Here is an 18,786-nt window from a genome sequence, read left to right as displayed (position 1 = left end):
TAATGAGATTATAATAACTATACTGAAACCAAATTAAAAAAATTATAAAATTCAATTCTTAAGTAATATAATATTAAAATATAAAATTAAAAACATAAGTAAATAAAAAAAACTGAGTTATTAGAGGGTACATAAAAATGGATATATATATATATATTCAATTAAAAAAGAATAAAAAATAATTTAGTCAACGTTAGTCAATCTATCAAACTTGCAACCCTGATCATGAGATTGAGATAACTCTATAGAAAAAAAATAAAAAAAATATGAAGCATAATTAAAAAAATATATATTCAATGAAGAAATGACTAGAAATAAACAGAGTCAATATAAGTTAAATTGTCAAACTCATGACTTGGGTCATGAGATTTGAATAATCTTATAAAAAATAAATAAAAAAATTATAAAACTCAATTTCCAATTAACCCGATATTGAAGAGTAAAATAAAAAAAATTATAAAAGGCAACACAAATAAATAATCTGAGTCAACCTATATTAACCTATTAAACTAACAACCTATGCAACAAGATTTGGATAATTCATAGAAAAAAAATTATGAAGCCTCATTTTCAATAGAACTAATGTTGAAGGTTGAAATTCGTAAGATTGATACATAACTCAACAAAAAAATAAATAAATAGAAAATTATAAAATCCAATTCCTAAAATAATCAAATTTTAAATGATAAAATTAAAAAGAAAAAACTAAATAAAAAAAGGACAGGAAGATTAGATTATTTGAAGGTTAAATTGAATAAAAAGAAATAAACAAAAAAAGCTAAAACAAAAATGCAAAACACTATTCTAATTAATAATGTTTTGTGGATGTAACGATAATAATTTAGTTATATTTTCTAGTGTTTTGTTAACTAAAAAAGAGGTGGAATAAGTAATTCACAAATCCATGTTGAAATAAAAAATAAATTATCGTGATTACAAAATAAGGGATGCATTAGGATTTTTAGAAAAGTTATTTATTTTCTTTTTTTTTATTTAGTTTATAATTTTATTTTTTCATAGCTAGTTTAAGAATTTTATTGGTTTAAGACTTTTATTATTTTTCCTTTATTTTTTAGTTTTATAGTTTTTTAGGTTAATTTTTGTATTTTATATAAGTTGTAAGTCTCTTGGAAAGGTAAATTATTTTAAAACAAATATTCAATAATAAGATTGCAAGTTAGGGTTTCTACATGATCCCTTCTTTTGAGAATTATATGTTTTTTTTTATGTTTATTGTTTTTTTTTGTATTGTTTCCTTCCATATCAATTGGTGTTGAAGTCCAATGATCCCGATACTTATTTTCTTGTTTGTGCTGGATTAACATGGATGAAAGAGATAATAGAAAGACATGCTTATATACTAGAGGATGGGGAGGTTCCTCTTAAGAAAAGAGATATTCAAAAACCGGTGATGGAAAACATGCAACAACAAGTTGAAGAATTGAAAGGAGGTGTGTTAGGATATGGTGATAGAAAACATGCAGAGACAGATTGCAAAATCAACTCATTTATTAGCAGGGGTGAAAAGCCTAAGAGATCATGAAGAAAATGATTATAGATCCATATCTAATTTTGAGAATCATTTTAAAGCTTTGAGCAAAGAAAACAACTTATTAATCTAGATAAGAATGATCGTATCTCTCTTGTGAATTGGAATCAAACATCAAATTTTGATGAGAAAGTTGAAGGTGATGTTAAACGATGTGTACCAAATTTTTCTAAGGAGGACTTTAAAATTTGTTGTTATCTAATTTTTTATCTATGTTTTTGATAAATTTTTAAAAAAAAACAAAAATAGAAAAAAAACAATGAAAACCCTAAAAAAATGCATTTTTAATATATTTGCATTGTTTTTAGCATTTTCAACGTCATCTTAGAAGAATTTAAATTTTCAAAGATATTTTGAACACATTCAATTTTTAACGTGTTAATTTTTCAATCATTGATTTTCCTTGTTAAGTCGACGTTGATATTATTCACTTTCAAAAATATAGAAAAATAATAAAAATTAAAATTGATAAAAAATAAAATAGTTGAGGGACCAATATTTTTTTAGGACCAACCCACTTTGCCTATAAATAGAGGTCATAACAGACATAAAAGAGGGAGGAGAAAATTTTGGGAGGTAAAATAAAAAACCTAAATCCACAAAAAAAACTCCTAGAAACCTAGACTCTTTCTCCCTCTCAGCCACCGTTTCTTTAAACAAAAAACAAAACCCTAAATCCTTTTTTCTTTTTTGTTAGCGGCTCCCCTTTTCAAGCCAATAAAGGTTGCCGCTAATCTTCTCTTCTCAGCTCCCTGGCCAAAACACACACGAGAGCCTCCAGTTTTAGCCCTCAGACCTTTCCCTCTCTTAATGGTCTCTCCCCACTATCTGACACTCATCTCTAAAACCAGAGTCATTTCCCTCTTTCAACCAGCTTAGAGCTCCTCCCTTTCTCTTTGAGAGAATAAAATCCCCTCACTCTCTTATCTCTATCGTTAGGTCTCTCCTTCATTCAACCCCTAGCAGCGACCGAACAGCAGCAGTCAACAACCTATTCATCTCTTTCAACCAGCAAGCCTAACCATCGTTACTACCAATAAGAGCGAAGACCATTAACACATATTGGCCTTCGCCACCCACTGACACAGGAGATCAACCATAAAATGCCATTTCTCCTTTCCCCATCGACCATAGTAGCAACTCAGTGCCACCGTCAACTCCAGTATTGCCGAGGCCATCACTAACAATCCAAGCACGACAGAACCCATAGAACCCGTTAACCATAAGCCAGACACCTTGACCTCAGAGTCGGCTGCCAGAAATATTAAAGAAGGCGAAGCCAAGAGAAAAAAATAAATCTTTGTAAAGAAGCATATCTAAAAACATCCCACTGTCTCTAAGTTCTTCCTCAAGTAGGGTGCGTTAGGGGTGCTAACACCTTGCCTAGTTACAGTCAGTTCCTTACTCTTGAATCTCTTATAAAGACTAGTTCATTTATGTTTCTTAGTAATTATCAATCAAATACCAGGGTGACGACTCTCAAAATAAGAAAACAAACAAAAAATCATTATTGAACGCCGTACGAGGACGTGAGACAAAAATGATTAGATTAAAGTTAATGTTATTGTATTTTTGATAAAAATTATGAGATATGTTTTCAAATCTTTTACTAACGCTACAAGTGGTCCCATTTTTAGGGAAGCTAACCATGTTGATATGATGTTTTAAGCAAAAAGGTCAGGCATGTAAATGCTGTAAACTGTAAATTCTTGATTGAACATTTACAAGATCAAGATAAAAACAAATTAAACTCGAGGAGTAGTTCTTTTCAATATAGAAAGACTAATATAGAAGGATTTTGTTTTTATTTTTATTTTTTTCTTGGTTATTTTTCCATATTCAGTTTATAATATTAAATATTATGATTAATGATTTTAATTTTTGTAATTTTTTTATGATTTTTATTGCTTTTCTTTATTTTCAAGTTTTCTATTTTGTTGAGGTTATTTTTTGAGTTTATTTAAAAAATTGTAAATCTTTTAGAGGGGTAGATTATTAAAAAATAAATATCCAATAATAAAATTATTAATTAGGGTTTGTGTGTATTCCATTCTTTTGAATTTTTTGTGTTTTTATACTTATTATCTTTATTATATTATTTCTATATTTGTCAATAAGTTAAAGTTATAAACACTAAAATAAAATAAAAAAAGATTTTTATGGGATGCTAAATACCAAATTATTTTGAAAAATAAAGGTTGTTCAAAATCATTCATATTTTTTAAATCAAAATTTAAAAAAAAAATTCCCCTTTTTTATAAAATAAAATTTCTATAATTTTGACAAAGCTTGCTGGTTTTGCATTTTTTAAAAAAAATTAAAAATAAATAAATTATTTTTTTTGTTTGAAGATAAAACAAAAACAATAAATAACATTAAAATAATGTTTGATTATCGTTTTGAAATAGAAAATATAAAAATAAAAGTCATGTTTTAATAATATATAAATTTATTTCAAAATTATTCTAAAAATTACTTATTTTATGTCCTTGTTTTTATTTATGTAATAAAATATGTTTTTATCTCTTTATATATATTTATTCTATTCAAGGATATTAACATGATGAAACAAAAATAAAATCAAACAACATCTAATAATTTAAGAGTTAAAAACTTAAAACTGAAAATTCTCAAAACTTCTAGGATGGCGCATGGACTTCCAAAGCAAAACCTAGTTTATCGTGGTTATATATATATTTTTTTTTTCATGGACGCATTTAAGAATAAAAATAATTCTTTTTTAACAACTCTCCTAATCTCTTTCTTGTTATTTGAGGAAGGCCTCATTTTTGACACGAAATAAAACCATTTTAGATTTGTTGGAGCCACAGCCTATGAAGTCTCCATCTTTATAAATCTCTCTCCTCTCTCTCTTTCGATAACTCTCTAACTCTCTCTTCTCTTTTTGTGAGTTACAGTGATAGAAAATGGAGAAGAAACTAGTGCCTTGTTTGGTTTCATTTGTTTTGATATTGTGCAGCGTGTCTCATGTTAGATCAGATGCATCTGATCATCGTTACAAAGTTGGAGATGATGTCCCTCTCTACGTTAACAAGGTTGGGCCTTTTCACAATCCCAGGTAATCCAATTCTCGATCTTTCTTGCTGTTTTGATTAGGTTAAGGTTATTGGTTTTGTGGGGTGTCTTCAAGTTTGTGACTTTTGATGATTTGGGACGTTGGGGTATGTGGGATATGGATTAGAAATGGAATTGTGTAGTTGGGTTTTGGAGAATTTGATTTTAGCATTATTGTGCCAGATTCTGTAGAACCCTTTTTTTTCTTTTTTGGTTTATGGATTGGTTTCTTCAATTGTTGTGGATCTGAGCTTATGGGAAGTGGATCTTATGATTTGGTTTCCTAAAAAGGAAGATCAAAGATTGGAACTTGGAGTTTAACATGAAAATGCTGTTGATGTCACTTAGTTGCTAATTAAGCTGGAAACTTAGCATAGCTTAATGGTTGTACAAGGAGCTGGTCTAGTTGATCCCTGGGGAGATAGTTTAGGAAATGCTTAATGGGATTTTGGAATGCAAGCTTTTGGATAGTAACATTTGCAAGTAAGTAGAGTCTGTTAGTTAAAGCCCAGAATAATGTCCAGTCACCAGGTGTTGATTTCTGTTTCTGGTTGTTTCTTGTGAGCTGGAAAAGTTCAAGTATTGGGTTTTCCTTTGTTATTGCTGTTTGAGATCTTTAATCAGTAGCTGGAACTCTTTTTCTGTAATCGTACATGAAATTATGCCGGAACTTAATTGATATTTACTATGGTCATATCTAGACTTTTGGTTGGTTGTCATATTGAGATTTTAACTGTTCAACTGTGAAAATTTTCTTTAGTATTTTTTTTATTCATAATTTTTTGATGTTGTTTCTTTCTTGTTCATTCTGTCAGTGAAACATACCGCTACTTTGATCTGCCTTTCTGCTCATCAGGTCTGCATCAATTCACATTGCTCCCACTATAAAGCTTTGTTTTATTGTGGAAGTTTGCTGATGATGTTTATTACAGGTCCCACAAAGGACAAGAAGGAAGCCCTTGGTGAAGTGTTGAATGGAGATCGTTTAGTCACTGCCCCATACAAACTCGACTTTTTAAATGACAAGGATTCTGAAGTTGCTTGCAAAAACACGCTGACAAAGGAACAAGTTGCTCAGTTCCGAGAAGCAGTTTCCAAGGACTACTACTTCCAAATGTATTATGATGACTTGCCCATTTGGGGTTTCTTAGGGAAAGTTGACAAGGAAGGCAAGAATGACCCTAGTGAATACAAATATTACCTGTTTAAGCATCTTCACTTTACCATCTTTTACAACAAGGATCGTGTCATTGAGATCTCTGCGCAATCTGATCTGAACAATGTTGTGGACCTTACTGAAGATAAAGAAGTCAATGTGGAGTTCATGTATTCAGTTAAATGGAAGGAAACAGATATAACATTTGAGAAAAGGATGGACAAGTATTCACAATCTTCTTCACTTCCTCATCACTTGGAAATTCATTGGTTCTCAATTATTAACTCGTGTGTGACAGTTCTCCTCTTGACTGGTTTTCTTGCCACAATTCTCATGCGAGTCCTGAAGAATGATTTTGTCAAGTGAGAAGAACATTTCAATGAATATGTTATTAAAACATGTCTGCTTATGTTGTTTAAACTGTCATTTTCTTATCTTTTGATCTTCCCATTTGTAATAGATATGCTCATGATGAGGAGTCAGCTGAAGACCAAGAAGAGACTGGGTGGAAGTACATCCATGGTGATGTATTTAGATATCCAAAGTATAAGTCTTTGCTTGCAGCAGCAGTTGGCTCTGGCACCCAGCTGTTTACCCTGTAAGTTCAACTTCAAAGCTGTGCTTTTGTTGGTTTTGTTTCAAATCCATTTTTTAAAATTATTCTGTTGATTTGCAGTTTGCTAACTTTTCGTACATATTGGCAGTACAATTTTCATTTTCGTGCTTGCTCTAGTTGGTGTTTTTTATCCTTACAATCGTGGAGCTCTATTTACTGCACTGGTTGTCATATATGCTCTGACAGCCGGGATTGCAGGCTACACGGCAGCCTCTTTCTTTTGCCAACTGGAAGGAAAAAATTGGGTAACTTCTTAAGAATTCCTTTTTCATTTTGCCTTTTGCACTTATCATTGTCATTGTTTGGTGTGTTCTAGACAATTGTTGTTACTGTGTGTCTAAGGATATTGTAGTTGGTATCAAATTTGGTAAATGGTATATAGGAATTCTCAGTGTTTCTTTGGAATGTGTTTTGCTTTAAGATAAATGCTTGGTGAAAATTGACTTTGTCAGAATCAATTTGGTTTTGCTATAAACACTTTGTGGAAATGGGCCAAAACATGGAAATGGGGATCAAAACTACCTTGTGTTTGGATAATGTTTTCCTCTCATATAATAGCTGAACTAATTGGGATGTGAAAGAGAAGCTTTTCAAGAGAAAACAGTGAAAGAAAACAATGTGCTTGAAAGTTGGTGTGCTGCTTCCTGAAGGCTTGCGCTACACTTGAGAAGCTAACCTGAGAAGACGATAAATTAGAGCTCAACAGTTCACAGTTGCTTCTAATAAATTTACATACATTGAAACTAAGTAATTGTAGAATTGGATACGAGTGCAATTGGCTATTTTGTGCTGGTTGTGGCTTTCTGAAAATTAGCATGGTTTGCATTCATTAGTATTATGATAGTGACGTTAATTGATCATTATTAGAATGATGTAATCACTTTTCAGCAGCATTGTTTGAATCCATGATGTCTCATGCTCTATCATTGCAGAACTTCTAGCTACACTCTAGAAACTACCATTCAACTTTGAGACATGCTAGGCTAAGAAGTTCTGAAATTCTGGTGTTGCAGGTCAGGAACCTGTTGCTAACTGGAGCCCTGTTTTGTGGTCCTCTGTTTCTCACCTTTTGCTTTCTTAATACCGTTGCAATTGCATATAGTGCCACTGCAGCATTGCCATTTGGAACAATAGTGGTGATATTTCTTATATGGGCTCTGGTAACAACACCATTGCTGGTACTGGGTGGGATTGCAGGGAAGAATAGCAAGGCTGAGTTTCAGGCTCCTGTCCGCACCACTAAATATCCCAGAGAGATTCCTCAGTTGCCTTGGTATCGGAAAACACTTCCTCAGATGGCCATGGCAGGATTCTTGCCTTTCAGTGCAATCTATATTGAACTTTACTACATATTTGCCAGTGTTTGGGGTCACAGGATCTACACCATATACAGCATCTTGTTCATTGTCTTCATCATTCTGTTGATTGTCACTGCTTTTATAACAGTGGCGTTGACATATTTCCAACTTGCTGCTGAAGACCATGAGTGGTGGTGGAGGTATGTTTTTCTATTTGATAGATATAATTTCATGTGTAAAATGCTAATATTTCTGAGCTTATTGTTTCAGTTTTGCATCACTATCAGCACAGATAAAATATCTGGGAAGTTTTGCTCACAAATAACATTCTTTAGTTTTGTTTTTTCGTTTCCAACTTTTTGTGAAATGGTAGCAAATTGTGTTTTTTCATTCTATGTTTTCACTGTTGAGATGTTATTTGAATTACTTTAAATATTCAAGTCAATTTAATTTTTTCATCATTGGGTTCCTGTTATGAATTTTCCTGATGTATCGGTCTCCTAGCTTGCTTTTTTTCATCCATTGCATGAATTTTCCTTGTGTTTTCTGAAGTGTCTTGTTTTAAAAGGATATCTGATTGCCTGCTTCATAATTCTACGCACTCACCTCTCTGAATTTGGTGTTGGTCAGGTCGTTCCTTTGTGGTGGATCAACTGGATTGTTCATTTATGGCTACTGCTTGTATTACTACTATGCAAGATCAGATATGTCAGGCTTCATGCAAACCTCCTTTTTCTTTGGCTACATGGCCTGTGTTTGCTATGGGTTCTTCCTCATGCTTGGCTCTATTGGGTTCCGTGCCTCCTTGTTTTTTGTCCGCCACATTTACCGTTCAATCAAGTGCGAATAGCAAGCCATATCATCTTCAGTATGTTCAAAGGGTACGCACACACAGTCCTGTGGATTCTCTTAACTAGCATAATTGTTGAGGTCTACACGGTTGTATCCTTGAAAGTACTCATGGAATCTCTCATGTTACAGGTGAAGCAGCGGTTGGCTGGGAAATCTGCTCCTGGATCGATGGAGTTCTCTGTCACTACTTTTGAGAATGCGGGCACATCACATGTAGGACTTTTAAGATCTTTTGTAGGAAGGGATTGTGTAGGACTTTAGAATGCAGTTGATGATTTGTAAGCACAAGCTGTCTGTTTTGAGTCTATTGTAAGCTAACGCCGTTATTTAACAGAGAACAAGTGCCCCATTGCTGGCAATGGCGAGTCTCAGACAATGACAGCTATGGTTATATAATGGTAACGGCCGTTATTGTAAAAATAACTGGTCAATGACGGACTACTCGCTCATATGATTGTTGTCTTTGCATTTTGGGTTCAAGTTTCACACCACCTCTTCTGATAGTTATAATATAGTGCTTAATGCTTATGTGACATTTAACCAATGAATCCTTATTATCTTACATGTAAAAACATCAACGAATTTATATCCTCGAGGAAAATTGCGATGACCCTACAAACCACATCAGCCAAAGCTACCAAAATCTGGTAGCCAAACGCGCTTACTCTCAGTAACGGCGGTTTTTGCATGGTTAAGACATTATTTAAAATTGCTAGAGATACAATCTCTTGAATAGAAAGGTATTCCCTTGCAAAGATTCATGGAATTTATATCCTCGAGGAAAATGGTACCGGGTTAGAAACCACTGACAAAAGAAACATATTAGAAATATGACCAAGAATGTTCTCTTGCGCATTTAAATGCAACAAGTTAAATTGGAAATCATCTGAGTTTTTCTGAAACAATTGTACACATGAAACTTGAAAGATAGGTTGGGGCTAATGTGCACGCAGCCCTACAGCTCAACAACACGCACTCAAGTGTTTCCATGAATCTGTAGCGAAAATGTAGAACTATGATTAGAGAAAGGGGGGAAGTTTATAATGGCGACTATTTGCTTGATTCAAACAGAAATTTGGCCTGGCTGAAGACCTCATTGATACAGCTGATCTGGCAGCCACTGAAGCTACTGTTTGAAGATTGAACTACCTACCTCCAAGTAGAACCACCGAGTCTAAAAACCTCTTCACCATCATTATCCCTCCAAGGAACTCTTTCCAGGCGAGCATCCCCTGTCTGATCACTAAGATCACCATAAAGATCTTTGAGCTTAGCCAGATTGCTAGGTGCAGATGTCTTATCCTTGTTTCCATCCCTTTGAGGAGTTGGATGGCGATCAAATGGTGAGGCGCCAGCTTGCGAGCTTTGGCTCCTGCTCCTGCTGTGACTCCTGCTTCGACTGCGGCTTCTATATGAACTACTTTCTCTATAATGCCTACTTCTGTCATGGCTGCTCTGTTCAGAATCCCTTCTGCTTTCCCTATCAGTGTACCTGGAACTTCTATCATAATCATACCTTCTGTCTCTATCCCTTTCCCGAACTCTGTCTCTGTACCGGCTCTGATCCCAATCCCTTTCACGATCCCGGTCCCTTTCTCTCTCCTGATCCCTATCCCGAACCCTGTCTCTCTCTCTATCCCGATCATGGTCTCGGTCCCTTTCCCTGCCCCGATCCCGATCCCGATCCCGATCCCGATCCGAATATTCTTTATCAGAATATTCACGACTCTGGCCGAGTAGGCTTCGTGGTTCATCACTGGTTCTGTCATAGGAGGGTGGAGGTATTGTGCGACGAACAGGAGACGAATCCCTAGTTGATGCACGATGAGGAGCACGCTGACCAAAAGAGACTGACAGTGCTGCCTTCACAGATGGTGGTCGGCGTGCTGTATCGTCAGATCCATGACGGTTTCCATCCCCTGTTGAACTAGAGATTTTTGTTGGTAGCTTCAACTTCTCCAGATTCGATGTGATCTGCCGCATGACAGGAACAGGAATACGGGGGAAAAGGGTATCAAAGTAGTACTACAAGAGAAAAACATGACATCAATATCCCTTTTGGCCTGCAAGGAAGGATAACAGAACCTGAAAATTCTAGGAGGCATTAGAGATTGTTTCAACCTGACCTGTCCGAGAAGCAAATCACGCACATATACACCCATTGTCGTCTTCCTTCCACTAGTTCCTGGAGAAAATTCCTGAAATATAAAGAGAAACTTAAGCAGCTGATGAAAAAGGACACGCACATCATGTCTAAAAACCCATGAAGTTTGTGAAGTTGTCAGGTTTGAGTTATAGCATGAATGCATTCATTAACAGTGGCAGTATAAGGGAAGATGGAATTAGCTAGACAACTACTAGGTTATGGTAAAAAGTGAATACGTAAATGCATTTCTTAACAGCGGCAGTATAAGGGAAGATGGAATTAGCTAGACAACTACTAGGTTATGGTAAAAAGTGAATACATGAATAGAAAGACCACATCTGGGAAAGCAGGATCTACTAGAATATTCACGTGTTAGAAATGGAAGTTTTTCAATCAACCAATCCAAACAGAAGCTAACAGATCTCCTAAATTCATTTGATGTTTAGATCAAAAGTTCTCAGCAAGCTACTCAACAAGCACAGGGGTTGAAGTAAATTACAAAGTGCTCTTTTGCATTATACATGTGAGCAACTGCAGGAAAAACAAGAAACATGTGTAAATGGTATCCCCCGTTATAAGTACATTCAACAAGCAATTAGAGCTGCTAGTTGTTCTAGTCAAGTAATAGCCGCTTTGCCAGTTTCATCATAAACTTTTCACCATCTAAAGAACCATCAGATATGAGCACCACAAATTTTGTATCTGAAAAGCAATTGGTGAAAACCAACAGCATTCTGTTTGACCAAGTTTTTATTTATAGTTAAAATTTATTGCAGAAGACCTAACTAAGAGTTTGTCCATCTCTATGTATGTAGTTTATTTGTATTTGTAGACAGCTACCCTAAACAAAAGGCCACATACTGCATCTCTAGTTCAAAGAATACAGAGCACAGCAATTGCAATCATCACTTCACCTATAAAATGCATTCTAAATAAAATTGGACTATATCAAAGCCTGTGATAAGTTATTGTTGAAGTTGAATACCCGTCCACCCAACACTATAGGACTTTGAAATAATTAAAAAAATAAAAAATTCCAACAATGGCATTTGACTTGTATTAATTAAGCAACTACACAGATCACTATGGAAGATTTTATTTTTTTTTGCAAAATTCAGATGTGGAAGAAATCTTAAGCACAATTATTGAGGATTCAATTCCACAAACAAAAATGTTTCTAGAGTCATATTGAGTTGTAACCTGCAACTAATGCTTTCAAGAATCAGAAGGCATCAATTTGCAATATATTATACATAGGTTCATGAGAGAAATTTGAGCTGTAGTGCATGAAAAGATATAGAGAAGAAAGTACCTCATCATCTTTAATATATGGTTCAAACCAATTCCACAGTGTCTTCGGATCCCCAGCATATCTCAGGTAGAGGAACCCAACCTGCAAACAAATTTGGGGACACCAATCAAACACAACGCTAAGATAAAGCAGTCCCTATGCTAACCAGTACATTCTGCAAATCAAGCAGAGAGAGAAGAAAAAATGTGTAAATGCAGGTAAATGTGAACCAAGCTTTGATTCCAAAGGAATAAGGGATCTCTATCCTTATTTCAAAGAACCAAAATGGTAACAATAACAGCTCCTGGTCAATAGAAGTGGGCAGCAAAATGCCAGTTCTAGTTTTCCCATGATTAGCGAATAGCAACAACAACAGTCAAAGTGGCAGCAAGTGAAATTGGGTTAAAAGACAACTAACAGTATTGATTCATGATTAAAACAGTCAACTGACAGTATCGATTCATGATTAAAAAGCCTAGGAGTGAGAATAGAAAAATAAGACACCCCAAACCTCAATTTTGCGAAATCTGCTCAGCAAAGCAAGGGCAGATTATGTAGGAGTGAGAAAGTCATAGCAACTCAAAGAAACAAGAACACCTCAACCTTGGTTTGGAGAGATCTGCTATGAAAAACAAGGACATTATCATGTGTGATGTGTAAATCAGAACAGAGATTTTCAATGTTATGAAAATTCAGATATGACAATGTTTTGTCCATTACCTTGTAACTTCTCAGCAGTTCGCACACCAGAAAAGTAGATAAAAAGTGCTTATAAGTGGAGCTCAACTCTTAAAAAAATTATACATTCAATAATTTGCAGTTTAAAGAACAGAGTTAATCAAGTTGCATTGAAAATTTAAATTTCCTTCATGTAGATAATGTACAATGCTAAATCACTCCCTGAGATATATGACACTAACCAAAAGTTCCCAAATTTGATAAAATGCTCCTCAAGTTTCCAAAAAATGGTCAAATTAGGTAAAACACTAAATAGAAAAGATAAAAATGAGTAAAGGCCTTGAAAAATTGATAAGACATGAGCTAATGCTGAGGCCCACATAAGACAACCTATGACTATAAAACTAAACCCCATCATGCATGTCTTACAAACCAAAAATCCTTTTGAATTCACATTGCTTCCGCAAATGAAATGACCTTGTAAATACACATAATATAAGAGAGAAGATAAAATTGATAGGCAAGCAAGGATATCTCAAATTCAATAATGAAGTGAAGCATGTGAGTAAATATCCAAGCATCAGGAATTTACAACCAACTCATGGAAAACAAAAATCAGGGTATGGCACAATTACCGCTCTGATATAAGGAGAATCCTTGTGCTTTAGCAAACCATGCATTTGTTTGACAGTGAGTTTCATGGTGAAGAACTTGTATAGAAGGCAAAAGGAAGTAGATGGACCACGACAGTTGCCAGTCATCCATGGCTCAACATGATCAACTTGATTGTATATTTCATCTATCACTTCATGGTATGTCTTTAATCGGTAAAGCTCCTTGAAGTAATCTGATGATAGTATGTTCATACAAAGGACCTTCTCTAACAGCGAATCTATTGGTTTCCCATTTGTCTGTATCTCCATACTGTACTAAACAAATCCAAGCACTCCTGAGTTTAATAGAATTGAAACAACTGCTTATATTCTCAACTAATTATCATTTAATCAAAGTTTCTCAAACTGCACTCCTGCAAAAACATAAAATAAAATCATGAAGTTAACAGCATGAAACAAAAACAATCAATAACATGAAACAGAATGCAAAACCAACAAGCTACAAGTTCCATTTGGTGGGACTATAAATGTGTAACAAAATCATAGTTTGCATCTTTTGCTTCATTGATAAGTCAACAAATCCAAAAGCTTAATCCAAACATATTTTTAATTAAAAAGTTCCTAAGAAGTCAATAAACTCAAGTTCTAATAGACTTCTTTAATCTTTTTAAATAAATTCCAAAGCTCGTAATTGAACCGGGAACCTAAAAACACCTATTTCTTTACTAAACAAATATATTTAACAAAATTAACCCATAAGAAGCAAAACCCCATGAAACTAAGCAACAAAACCAACCCCTGTACTGCTACCAAAAAATGAGTCAGATTGTAGCGTGAACTAATTCAAATATTTCACCCAATTGTGCGTGTCTAGCATATTTTTCACAGTAGCAGGATCGCTATAATTGAATCCATTTAGTTCGCCACCATATAGCTCAACGGTTACACCTGCTTGTTCAACACTATACTTCAATTCTGCTCTTCGAAAAAGAACATCAGCTCTAACAATTCCGTCTCTGTCTACCAAAACAACTGGAAATTTTTCAAAAAAAGTAGGCATACGATGTACAAAAAGCTCACGCCCTTCTTTATCTCTAAATATAGGATGTCTTAACCATCCAATAGCTATTCCATCCCCAAGATAACAAACTTCAACAAAACAAAACATCCATACATCTCATGCATGCATCTTTAGCTTCATTGAGAAGCTAAAAATCCCTTTTCCCCTACTTAAACAATCAATAACACGAAAAAAAAAAAAAAACAAGCAAACCCCATATTTAGTACCCTAAACTGAAATCTTCTAAAGTTCGGATCCTCACCTTCATCAAGGACCCATCAAACCAAAAAAAGAAAACCCAAAATCTCAAATAACCAAAACATCAAATAAATTACACAAAGGGTCAGCTAAATTAAGAAATGGGGTTTTTTTTTTTTCCATACAACTAGAACTGTAAATCTTAGGAAAAAATAAGGTTTGTAAGTACCTGAAAAGGGAGAGGAAAATTGAGTAGATAGAGTCGAAAATGAGGAAACAAGAAGAAAAATTACGATCTTTGATGAGTTTCTGGTGTTTGTTTTATTGGGTGCTCTGAGATTCGGAGAGAAGAAATGAAATCAATGAAGAAACCTCATTGGCAGTTATTTTTACCCCCTAGAAAGGAAGCAGCCTCCCTCTCTTATCATCTTCTTCATGGTCTCTCAATGAAAGTTGGGTCCATTCATGAACCGACGTTAATTAGAAAGGCCTATTTAACTTGGCCCAAATACATGCACACACGCACACACCGTTTGAACTTCGAAGTTTAAATATTCTTCTAATTCCTATAATTTGCAAAATGTTGCCTTTTGATTCTGGTAAAAGATTCATAGCATGCTGCATAATCTAAGTCTTTGATGGAGAACGAAGCACGAACACCAATAACTAAGAAAGACAAAGCTGATGATCGAAAAGGTTATATATAATAATCTGAAATTCATTTCATAGTTTTATTTTCAAAAAATAATTATGAATTCTGGTATATTTTTGTTAGAGATTTATAACTTCTTAAATTAGTTAGAAAATAATCTTTATGAGAAGGTAAAATCAGAATTCTCAAATAAATAAATAAAACATAAACTTTTATTGTTTAGCTGATCCCATCAACACATTCCTTTGAATTTTTCTTTTTAAAGAAAAATTTATGTTGATGGGGCATTGTAAATCTTTATTTCTTCTTGATCCTTTGACTTTTTTTCATAAATTTTTATTTTAAAGAGTTGCGTTGCTGGAAAGGCTGAAACTAATAAATTTTTTGTTGGTTGCAATACAAAAATACGTTAGATCCGATTTTTTCTTCCAAATGTGCTAGTTTGCAAGCTTTTTTTTTGTGACTTTGCTATTATTTAAAATAAAAAAAACCAAAATGGGTAAAAGAATTACAGTCTACTTTGATAATTCATTTCCAGCAAAATAAAATGAAGTGCTTAATGAGGGCATGCACGACCATGCTGCTAAAAGACAGAAAAGAGGGTGACTTGGTTTTTAATAGTACAAAACGAAGTACAATCCACCTTATTGGTAAGCAAAACACCCCCCAATTGGAAAGGACTTTCCGCTATGAAAAAGCGACTACTTACACCCACTACAAGACCTACCACATGATCTAAACAGTAAACACTATCAACACTCCAAATTATACAAGACTAAATTGGACAGCAAGAAGAAATTAACAGCACAGAGAGAATACTCCACTCTGTTTTTTCCCCTACAAATCATGGCAATTTATTTACTTAACAGGCTTCCAGGCATGACCATGGGGATGAGCATGTTCAAAGTAGTAGTAAAGTTCATCCTCAGGGATGCAGCTCCAACACTTGCTGTTCACCATGTGGAAACTTGGCTCTCTAGGAACTGTCAATGGCCTGCTTGATCTGCACCAAAGATAGAGATCAACCTGTTTGATATCACACAATGTTCTAGCTAATGTTTTTAGCCTTGGGCAGCAAATTTAGTTAAGTTAGCCTCTTTAAATTATTGCATGAGCTTGAACTGAACAAATTTCTGTCAAGTTTCTTTACCTTTGGGGAAAGAAAGGTCTGTCAAAATAAGGCATCAATTGAGCTCTTGGAACCATCTCCTTCCTCATCATACGAACCTCTTCTTCTTCTATGATCTGCACACAATTTCATTAGCAGGATCAATGTTATGTACTTGATGTAATTCTCTCTTGCACCATGAAAAAATGGGCACTAGCTTGATACCTTTTGTATCCTCTCTATTTGCCTCTTCTGTTGCTCATTCATATATATCTTGGTTGCCACCTGAAATTATAAATAGTTCAGAGAAAAGATTGGAATATCAGAATAAACATTGAAAAGCAGGATGCTTTTGTGCAGAGATGGAATTAAGTTGCTTACAGAATAGTTGAACATGGCACGTTTGAGAGCTCTTTGTCCAGTGTGGAGTTTGAATTCTTGGGGCTTAGTGTTTTCTTTTGCAAGGGGTTTTGGGGCAACCTACAGCATGATTATGGATTCGGCACAGTCAAAAATACCCAGATAGATGAGAGAATTTATAGGGTCTAGTGATCCATTTTACCTTGGATTTGTCATAAAGCGGATCCTTGAGATCATCTTTCGCCTGTGAAAATATATTCCAAACAATTACTCATAGAAAATATATGTGTAAGCAAGAAAATATATTTTGGTGACGATGAGCTGCATTGGTGACACACTTTTTTACCTAAAAATTACTTCATGCTTAAAATGGAAAAAAAGGCATGAAGCTAGCAACATTTGAAACGAAAGGCAACACTCCAAACTCCAAAACATTCTTTGAGAAGAAAGTCTCAAAAGGAGATGACCTTTTTGACATGCAAAGTGACAAAAATCATTAAAAGAAGACTCTCTTGCCTCTTTCTACATCTTTTCCCAGCAAAATGTAGCTTTCAATGACTAATGATTTGTCCCTGGAAAGAGGCAGAGCTGCTGGTAAACTATCTGTCATGTCAGCTGGGAACATAGCATTAATTGCCTTAAAAGAGTGTTTTGGTTAAAACTTGGAGGTTGTTAAGAGGGGAAAGAGAAGTTACGAGGTTGTTATCTTTAATTAACATGATTAAGAGGATCCGTGAGACTTGAGACTTAAGACACTGACTTTGAAGTCAATGATTGGATACTGAATAATGCATGATCGTTGATGAAAGAAAAATCCTAAATCCTATTCTCGAAAGGCTTAATTTTGCTTTCTTGTGAGAACTAGCTAGTTCCTATTCTCGAAAGGCTTAATTTTGCTTTCTTGTGAGAACTAGCTATTTGAGGTGCAAGGAATGTCATCTCACCATTCCTCTAGCAGCATTGCTCCATGGTGCAGACTGTGAGCTAGCCTTAACAAGCTTCTAAAGAAATGCAACAACACGCATTAATAAATTAAAGAATTAGGGAAGTGGAAAAAAAAAGAAGAAACACAAGAAGATATAGCACATATAACTAGCTAGCTAGCAACCTTAAGAGCAGATTTTGTGTGTGCTTTCTCCATGGTTAATCAATTAGCTAGTTATAAGCTCTGACTGCTGCTGCTGGTGGTACAATTGAATTGAATGAAACATAACAGAATTGAAGAGAATTTATAGAGTAAAAAAGTTCGACGTTTGGAGATTAGTAATTGTCTGTGTCCTTTTTTGATCTGTTGCTACATCACAAACATGCTCAAGCATTTTGTTAAGCTCTCATGCACCAAACTTTCTGATTAAATCTCCCTCTCATGCATGCACATTTGTCATACCTGACTACATGTTCCTTCAAATCTCCTCTTCTATTAATCAAGAACTTAATTCTTCTCACATTCATATTAACCGATAAAAGAGCTGACTTAATTACATAATCATTGCTAAATTAGTCTTGGCAATAATGTTATAGCTCAGTTAATCATGTGTCATGAAATATTCTGGTTTTAGTGAGCAAATTAGCTCCTAGGCTAGCTAAATTGAGTTAGTTGCTAAGTAATATCGATCGGATTATCAAAGTATATAGAAAATGTTGACCCAAAAAAGAAAATTTCCTTTGAAAATTCCAGGTAGTACATGGTATAAGTTTGCTTGAAAATTTTGGCCAGAAATTAAAATTGTGCCAAAGGAAGAGAGAGTACTTTAGTACTTGAGATTTGAAGTTTTAAGACTCCTCTATACCTGTTTCTGTTTTAAATCTTTCTTGGTGTTCTCAAGATCCCTCTATACTTGCAGTTTGAAGTTTCTTGGAATTTTTTTCTTCTTCTGAAGGTGTTAAGATTAAAGCAAGATATAAAAAGAGATGGTTTTTGGCTGGTTTAATACCTCCCAACTAACATGTTTAAGGTGATGCCTATGTATTTCAATACTATGTAGTTATTAACATACTATGTAGTTATTTCAATACTATGTAGTTATTAACATAATTTACTTAGAGAAAGTTAATCTGAGAAATTTAAGCCTTGGGATCTAACCTAACCTAAATTTTAATTTTAATTGAATTTAATATTCATCTAACTAAATT

General features: G+C 34.4%; 3 protein-coding genes across 6 annotated transcripts; 1 reads left to right on the top strand and 2 right to left on the bottom strand.

The window, feature by feature from the left end:
• The first annotated feature begins 4,291 nt into the window (after positions 1-4,291).
• On the top strand, positions 4,292-9,049 carry LOC105135283 (transmembrane 9 superfamily member 3-like). The gene is made up of 8 exons (XM_011040104.1): positions 4,292-4,628; positions 5,440-5,480; positions 5,557-6,142; positions 6,241-6,378; positions 6,485-6,641; positions 7,410-7,894; positions 8,325-8,575; positions 8,676-9,049. The coding sequence occupies exons 1-7, from the start codon at positions 4,477-4,479 to the stop codon at positions 8,542-8,544; spliced, it is 1,779 nt and encodes a 592-aa protein (XP_011038406.1). The 5' UTR covers positions 4,292-4,476; the 3' UTR covers positions 8,545-8,575; positions 8,676-9,049.
• A 225-nt stretch (positions 9,050-9,274) lies between these two features.
• LOC105135280 (pre-mRNA-splicing factor 38B-like) lies at positions 9,275-14,985 on the bottom strand. Of its 3 annotated transcripts, none has more exons than XM_011040099.1 (5): positions 14,763-14,985; positions 13,297-13,688; positions 12,005-12,085; positions 10,673-10,744; positions 9,275-10,571 (listed from the first exon to the last, which is right to left on the bottom strand). In XM_011040099.1, exons 2-5 carry the CDS (start codon positions 13,582-13,584, stop codon positions 9,696-9,698), a joined length of 1,317 nt encoding a protein of 438 aa, XP_011038401.1. In that variant the 5' UTR covers positions 13,585-13,688; positions 14,763-14,985; the 3' UTR covers positions 9,275-9,695. The 3 variants fall into 3 exon arrangements, with proteins under 3 accessions (XP_011038401.1, XP_011038403.1, XP_011038402.1); XM_011040101.1 differs by having other exon boundaries at positions 13,297-13,590; XM_011040100.1 differs by lacking the exon at positions 14,763-14,985 and adding an exon at positions 14,224-14,711.
• Positions 14,986-15,724: 739 nt separating this feature from the next.
• Positions 15,725-17,868, bottom strand: LOC105135279 (protein TPX2-like). 2 transcript variants are annotated; one of them, XM_011040097.1, is made up of 7 exons: positions 17,762-17,868; positions 17,598-17,654; positions 16,856-16,897; positions 16,675-16,773; positions 16,519-16,578; positions 16,336-16,430; positions 15,725-16,188 (listed from the first exon to the last, which is right to left on the bottom strand). In XM_011040097.1, the coding sequence occupies exons 1-7, from the start codon at positions 17,792-17,794 to the stop codon at positions 16,044-16,046; spliced, it is 531 nt and encodes a 176-aa protein (XP_011038399.1). In that variant the 5' UTR covers positions 17,795-17,868; the 3' UTR covers positions 15,725-16,043. The 2 variants fall into 2 exon arrangements, with proteins under 2 accessions (XP_011038399.1, XP_011038400.1); XM_011040098.1 differs by lacking the exon at positions 17,598-17,654 and having other exon boundaries at positions 17,762-17,855.
• Between the last annotated feature and the right edge of the window lie 918 nt (positions 17,869-18,786).

Source organism: Populus euphratica, unplaced genomic scaffold (genome assembly GCF_000495115.2).
Source record: "Populus euphratica unplaced genomic scaffold, PopEup_1.0 scaffold72.1, whole genome shotgun sequence".
In the NCBI taxonomy this organism is placed as follows: Eukaryota; Viridiplantae; Streptophyta; class Magnoliopsida; order Malpighiales; family Salicaceae; genus Populus; species Populus euphratica.
The sequence above is the reverse complement of the archived record's forward strand: the minus strand, read 5'-3'. Positions and strand labels throughout refer to the sequence as shown.

Bases quoted from the DNA above. Each gene is read 5' to 3' on its own strand.
- LOC105135280 (XM_011040099.1), bottom strand. From the start codon at position 13,584: ATGGAGATACAGACAAATGGGAAACCAATAGATTCGCTGTTAGAGAAG. The intron at 10,745-12,004 runs GTACTTTCTTCT...TTTATATTTCAG, and splicing joins CATATATTAAAGATGATGAG to GAATTTTCTCCAGGAACTAG. The intron at 10,572-10,672 runs GTCAGGTTGAAA...TTTCTCTTGTAG, and splicing joins GTGATTTGCTTCTCGGACAG to TACTACTTTGATACCCTTTT.
- LOC105135279 (XM_011040097.1), bottom strand. From the start codon at position 17,794: ATGGAGAAAGCACACACAAAATCTGCTCTTAAG. The intron at 16,898-17,597 runs GTGAGATGACAT...ATATTTTCACAG, and splicing joins GCAATGCTGCTAGAGGAATG to GCGAAAGATGATCTCAAGGA. The intron at 16,579-16,674 runs GTAAGCAACTTA...TTATAATTTCAG, and splicing joins GTGCCATGTTCAACTATTCT to GTGGCAACCAAGATATATAT.
- LOC105135283 (XM_011040104.1), top strand. From the start codon at position 4,477: ATGGAGAAGAAACTAGTGCCTTGTTTGGTTTCATTTGTTTTGATATTG. The intron at 6,143-6,240 runs GTGAGAAGAACA...CATTTGTAATAG, and splicing joins CTGAAGAATGATTTTGTCAA to ATATGCTCATGATGAGGAGT. The intron at 6,642-7,409 runs GTAACTTCTTAA...CTGGTGTTGCAG, and splicing joins AACTGGAAGGAAAAAATTGG to GTCAGGAACCTGTTGCTAAC.